This window comes from Tachysurus fulvidraco, chromosome 8, assembly GCF_022655615.1.
Source record: "Tachysurus fulvidraco isolate hzauxx_2018 chromosome 8, HZAU_PFXX_2.0, whole genome shotgun sequence".
Classification (NCBI taxonomy): Eukaryota; Metazoa; Chordata; class Actinopteri; order Siluriformes; family Bagridae; genus Tachysurus; species Tachysurus fulvidraco.
In genome coordinates, this window is record NC_062525.1 from 24,689,811 (window position 1) to 24,696,591 (window position 6,781).

The following is a 6,781-nucleotide window of genomic DNA, read 5'->3' on the forward strand; positions in this document are numbered from 1 at the left end:
GTGCCTCAGGCATCATCGGGCATCGAGGCAGGATACACCCTGGACGGAGTGCCAACCCATCACAGGGCACACACACACACTCATTCACTCACACACACACTACGGACAATTTTCCAGAGATGCCAATCAACCTACCATGCATGTCTTTGGACCGGGGGAGGAAACCGGAGTACCCGGAGGAAACCCCCGAGGCACGGGGAGAACATGCAAACTCCACACACACAAGGCGGAGGAGGGAATCAAACCCCCAACCCTGGAGGTGTGAGGCGAACGTGCTAACCACTAAGCCCCCGTGTCCCCCCACATATAGGACATATGAAGGACATATCAGTATAATTCACTTAAAAGTAATAATAATCATGACAAATAACTATGTACAAGACATTTTAATATCTGGAGCGTATAAAAAAAAAAAAAGAACCACGAACAGATTCTGACTCGTTGATGAAAGACTGAATCATCATTCCAGGAAATATTAATAAACGTAATCATTTCCCTGGACCTTTTTTTTTAGTGCTACTGTATAGCAGGAACTACTGTGAGTGTGAGAAAAAGCTTTAAACCAGTTGGAAGTGGAACAAGAAGCAAATAATTCACTACAAAGCAACATTATATTCTCCAGTGTATCGACTCGTATCGTATCCTTACAGGCACACGTTAAATAAATATCCGTTCGGCAGCGTGTGGAATTCTTCCTTGTGCTGAAATTCACCGTGTACCTCTTTACCAGGCAGCGTCGTCGTGTCTTTTCTATCTATCGGCAGGAAAAAGTGATAAAATTTATCTTATACTGGCTATAAAAATTTAAAAAAATAAAAAATCCCATCATTCGTAGTTTAAAGTCAGAAGAAACCTTCTGTGTGTCACAGGGTCAATGGGAGTGTGAGAGTCTTCCTGGAGCATCGTGCATTTACGAACAAATGTTAAATGATAAACTAAAAAAAATACCATATTAAAAAAAAAATCGACCACGATACAGAAAATATATCCGTTATATTACAGTATATTCCAAAATACTGAGAGTATTGAGTATTCTGAGTACCGCACCGGTCAACAACCGACAGACAGACAGACAACAAACCACAACAACACTTTTCACCCAGTACTCAATTCTTAAACACGTGTAAATGTTGGCCTACGAAGACAAAGCCTCAGAGTCTCGTCCATATAGTAAAGGAAACCTCCGGGTACCGCGTTCCGTCGGACCAGCAACCGAGTCGACGGTTTCCAAGTTCAGTAGTAATATTCGTGCACTTCTGTCCAGTTGGTGACCCAGAGTTTTTTGTTGAGCTTGTGCTCAGGCTGAAAAGCCCGGCTCAACTTGTACCTCTCCTCCTTGCGTATTTTCACTCCGTGATACTTTGGCATCACCTTGTAGTAGACAGCTCTTTTAAAGAACCCACACTGTGAATAGAGAGAGAGAGAGAGAGAGAGAGAGAGAGAGAGAGAGAGAGAGAGAGAGAGAGATTACATAAGACATTAAATATGCGACTCGTTGCCAAGATGTGGAGCGAACTGGAATTGAAAGAGAAAAACAGGCAGGAAGCTTCAGTCGGAGAGAGATACGGTACAGTGGGTTATTTTCCATGCTTCGTTTCGAAGTAATTGGAATCTTTGTGTAGAAGAAAAAAAAAGTTTTATTAGCTGAAAAAAAAAATGCTACCGGGTCCAAAACAAGCTCGGTAAAAACACCAGGCCATCATCGTAAAAAAAGAGAGAGAGGAGAGTTTTAATGCGAGTTTGAGGTAAACTAAACGTTTTCATCAGCAGGCAAATGATTTGTCAAAAAAGTAATAAAAAGAAAGCAAGCAAGTCCTCGGATCCAAGAAAAGCAAGCAGCGGTCAGTGCAAGGAACGAGTGAAAAGATCAGAATTGTGAAATAGGAAAAGAGTGCGAATACAAGCGTTGATTCCACAATGGCTGTATTACCGAGGGGCACCAACAGAGGACACCAGGGGGCCGACGAAGGCCCCTGTACGGTCTCAGTAGTCCTCAGTCAGCTTGTCGTTCTCGGATGGCTGTATCTTCATTTCGGCTTTTTGGGCTTTGGCTTCGTACATCTCCCTCCGACTGGCCCGCTTAAAGAAACCACACTGCAGAAAAGGGCGGGACGGGATGACGGATCGAGGTTTGATTAATAAACGATTAATTCTTTTTTCTAACAGACACATTAACGGTGCGGCTGATTCGCTGCTACTAAAGTCTCTCGCAATTCAAACCACAAGTCATTAACAGCAACGGAAAAGCAAATATCATAGTATAAAGCAGGGGCGGTTCTAGACCTTTTTTAGGGTGGCTTCAGCGCCCCCTGTCTGTGATCTCAGCCACCCTAAAACTAAAAGTATGATTTTTTACTTTCATAAATAAACAATAAATATTACGTTAAAATGCAGGACACGTCGTCGATGGGAAAGAAAATGATTTATCAGTTTGATCCAAGAGCGATTTTTTCTTTACTTTGCTTTTTAATAATACCATAACTTTTGGCTTACTATGTAGTCATATAATATATAATATAAAACTCTTCTTGTTTTAAATTCTCACTGAGGGCTAAAACCCCCTAAAGATGAAACCCTAGAACTGCCCCTGGTTTAAAGTACATAATGTTATGCACTGTATGTCATGCAAACTGCCAGAGAGATGATTAATCGATGCTAAACAACCCTCAGATGCTGTAACTTCATTGAACTTGGCTGAATCGAATCCATTCATTGATAAGTAACACTGGAAGGATTCATAACACTGCAGAGTGCTCGAGTGGTGGTAGTGTTTGTGCTCGTAGTCACACCACCGTTACTCAGAGCTGCCAACGTTGCTAACGAGTAAACATGGAGGGTTTCGGTGAACTCAGATCCCTGCAGTCAACAATTCATTCATTCATTCATTCATTCATTCATTCATTCATTCATTTTTTACCGCTTTATCTGAACTTCTCGGGTCACGGGGAGCCTGTGCCTATCTCAGGCGTCATCGGGCATCGAGGCAGGATACACCCTGGACGGAGTGCCAACCCATCACAGGGCTCTCATTCACTCACACACACACACACACACACACACACACACACACACACACACACACACACACACTCACACCAATCCAATCAACCTACCATGCATGTCTTTGGACCGGGGGAGGAAACCGGAGTACCCGGAGGAAACCCCCGAGGCACGGGGAGAACATGCAAACTCCACTCACACGAGGCAGAGGCGGGAATCGAACCCCGACCCTGGAGGCGAACGTGCTAACCACTAAGTTGGGCTAAATTTAAATATGATTTCTGTACCTTCCACAAGATGAAGCTGATGATGCCTAATAAAATAATTCCTGCTATGCCTGCGATGATGTAAATCCATAATGGAACATTATATGGTGTTTCTTCTCCTGGAACGGGATCGATGTTCAACACAAACTGTAGAGAAGGTGATGAGAATAATTATGAATTTGATGAGATATTATAACATAAGCGATACAAAATGATCAAATTAATTCCTGACCTCTCGATTTTCAGTTTGCATCTTGATGGTGGGTTTGTCGGTCTCCAGCCTCAGCGTGGCGTTCCCTTTCACGATCACCCGAAAAGTGTTGGCAAAATCCTGAAAGACGACAAACCCGTTAGTGGATCACAGCATGCAGTGGGTCCAAGTTCATTATAAAAGAGAAAGAGCAGTGTGTTCAGCTGAAAACCTGCCCACTCTGAACATTCACCTCCAGCATGGTGCTGTTCCACACACGAGCTCTGACGGTGAGCGAGGCCGCAGTGGACATGTTCCTCAGCGGGCACGAGAAGGTCACGCAGCGAGCCGTCTGCACCGCACAGTCCTTTATTCATAAGGAACACTGATTAAACCCTTAGTGATACATTGATGGTAATCAGGATGCTTCTGAGCCAGTGGTGTAATGGCTTACAGTGTAGTGTAATAACTGACTGTGCAGTGTAATGGCTTACTGTGTAGTGTAATGGCTTATTGTGTAGTGTAATGGCTGACTGTGTAGTGTAATGGCTTATTGTGTAGTGTAATGGCTTACTGTGTAGTGTAATGGCTTATTGTGTAGTGTAATGGCTTACTGTGTAGTGTAATGGCTTACTGTGTAGTGTAATAGCTTACTGTGTAGTGTAATAGCTTACTGTGTAGTGTAATAGCTTACTGTGTAGTGTAATGGCTTACTGTGTAGTGTAATCTCTTACTGTGTAGTGTAATCTCTTACAGTGTAGTGTAATAGCTTACTGTGTAGTGTAATGGCTTATTGTGTAGTGTAATGACTTACTGTGTAGTGTAATGGCTTACTGTGTAGTATAATAACTGACTGTGTAGTGTAATGGCTTACTGTGTAGTGTAATGACTTACTGTGTAGTGTAATAACTGACTGTGTAGTGTAATGTCTTACTGTGTAGTGTAATGGCTTATTGTGTAGTGTAATGGCTGACTGTGTAGTGTAATGGCTTACTGTGTAGTGTAATGGCTTATTGTGTAGTGTAATGGCTTACTGTGTAGTGTAATGGCTTACTGTGTAGTGTAATAGCTTACTGTGTAGTGTAATAGCTTACTGTGTAGTGTAATGGCTTACTGTGTAGTGTGATGGCTTACTGTGTAGTGTAATAGCTTACTGTGTAGTGTAATAGCTTACTGTGTAGTGTAATGGCTTACTGTGTAGTGTAATCTCTTACTGTGTAGTGTAATCTCTTACAGTGTAGTGTAATAGCTTACTGTGTAGTGTAATGGCTTATTGTGTAGTGTAATGACTTACTGTGTAGTGTAATGGCTTACTGTGTAGTATAATAACTGACTGTGTAGTGTAATGGCTTACTGTGTAGTGTAATGACTTACTGTGTAGTGTAATGGCTTACTGTGTAGTGTAATGGCTTATTGTGTAGTGTAATGGCTGACTGTGTAGTGTAATGGCTTACTGTGTAGTGTAATGGCTTATTGTGTAGTGTAATGACTTACTGTGTAGTGTAATGGCTTATTGTGTAGTGTAATGGCTGACTGTGTAGTGTAATGGCTTACTGTGTAGTGTAATGGCTTATTGTGTAGTGTAATGGCTTACTGTGTAGTGTAATGGCTTACTGTGTAGTGTAATAGCTTACTGTGTAGTGTGATGGCTTACTGTGTAGTGTAATAGCTTACTGTGTAGTGTAATAGCTTACTGTGTAGTGTAATGGCTTACTGTGTAGTGTAATCTCTTACAGTGTAGTGTAATAGCTTACTGTGTAGTGTAATGGCTTATTGTGTAGTGTAATGACTTACTGTGTAGTGTAATGGCTTACTGTGTAGTATAATAACTGACTGTGTAGTGTAATGGCTTACTGTGTAGTGTAATGACTTACTGTGTAGTGTAATAACTGACTGTGTAGTGTAATGGCTTACTGTGTAGTGTAATGGCTTATTGTGTAGTGTAATGGCTGACTGTGTAGTGTAATGGCTTACTGTGTAGTGTAATGGCTTATTGTGTAGTGTCATGGCTTACTGTGTAGTGTAATGGCTTACTGTGTAGTGTAATAGCTTACTGTGTAGTGTAATAGCTTACTGTGTAGTGTAATAGCTTACTGTGTAGTGTAATGGCTTACTGTGTAGTGTAATCTCTTACTGTGTAGTGTAATGGCTTACTGTGTAGTGTAATAGCTTACTGTGTAGTGTAATAGCTTACTGTGTAGTGTAATGGCTTACTGTGTAGTGTAATGGCTTACTGTGTAGTGTAATCTCTTACTGTGTAGTGTAATCTCTTACAGTGTAGTGTAATAGCTTACTGTGTAGTGTAATGGCTTATTGTGTAGTGTAATGACTTACTGTGTAGTGTAATGGCTTATTGTGTAGTGTAATGGCTTACTGTGTAGTGTAATGGCTTATTGTGTAGTGTAATGGCTTACTGTGTAGTGTAATGGCTTACTGTGTAGTGTAATGGCTTACTGTGTAGTTCAATGACTTACTGTGTAGTGTAATGGCTTACTGTTAAGTGTAATGGCTTACTGTGTAGTGTAATGACTTACTGTGTAGTGTAATGACTTATTGTGTAGTGTAATGACTTACTGTGTAGTGTAATGGCTTATAGTGTAGTGTAATGACTTACTGTGTAGTGTAATGACTTACTGTGTAGTGTAATGGCTTACTGTGTAGTATAATAACTGACTGTGTAGTGTAATGGCTTACTGTGTAGTGTAATGACTTACTGTGTAGTGTAATAACTGACTGTGTAGTGTAATGGCTTATTGTGTAGTGTAATGGCTTACAGTGTAGTGTAATGGCTTACTGTGTAGTGTAATGGCTTACAGTGTAGTGTAATGGCTTACTGTGTAGTGTAATAGCTTACTGTGTAGTGTAATAGCTTACTGTGTAGTGTAATGGCTTACTGTGTAGTGTAATCTCTTACTGTGTAGTGTAATCTCTTACAGTGTAGTGTAATAGCTTACTGTGTAGTGTAATGGCTTATTGTGTAGTGTAATGACTTACTGTGTAGTGTAATGGCTTACTGTGTAGTATAATAACTGACTGTGTAGTGTAATGGCTTACTGTGTAGTGTAATGACTTACTGTGTAGTGTAATAACTGACTGTGTAGTGTAATGGCTTACTGTGTAGTGTAATGGCTTATTGTGTAGTGTAATGGCTGACTGTGTAGTGTAATGGCTTACTGTGTAGTGTAATGGCTTATTGTGTAGTGTCATGGCTTACTGTGTAGTGTAATGGCTTACTGTGTAGTGTAATAGCTTACTGTGTAGTGTAATAGCTTACTGTGTAGTGTAATAGCTTACTGTGTAGTGTAATGGCTTACTGTGTAGTGTA

General features: G+C 40.9%; 1 protein-coding gene across 3 annotated transcripts in view; it reads right to left on the reverse strand.

Moving 5' to 3' along the window:
- Window positions 1-371: 371 nt before the first annotated feature.
- The window catches only part of itga3b (integrin, alpha 3b), a 45,533-nt gene continuing 39,123 nt past the window's right edge, over window positions 372-6,781 (reverse strand). For 2 of the 3 annotated variants that reach the window (XM_047817857.1, XM_047817858.1), the window contains exons 22-25: window positions 3,710-3,823; window positions 3,499-3,597; window positions 3,288-3,413; window positions 372-1,404 (exon numbers count right to left, since the gene is read on the reverse strand). In XM_047817857.1, coding sequence (XP_047673813.1) covers window positions 1,234-1,404; window positions 3,288-3,413; window positions 3,499-3,597; window positions 3,710-3,823 — 510 coding nt within the window. In that variant the 3' untranslated portion in view covers window positions 372-1,233. Of the gene's footprint in view, window positions 1,405-1,930; window positions 2,095-3,287; window positions 3,414-3,498; window positions 3,598-3,709; window positions 3,824-6,781 lie in introns of all 3 variants that reach the window. The other variant, XM_027163161.2, reaches the window with a different exon arrangement.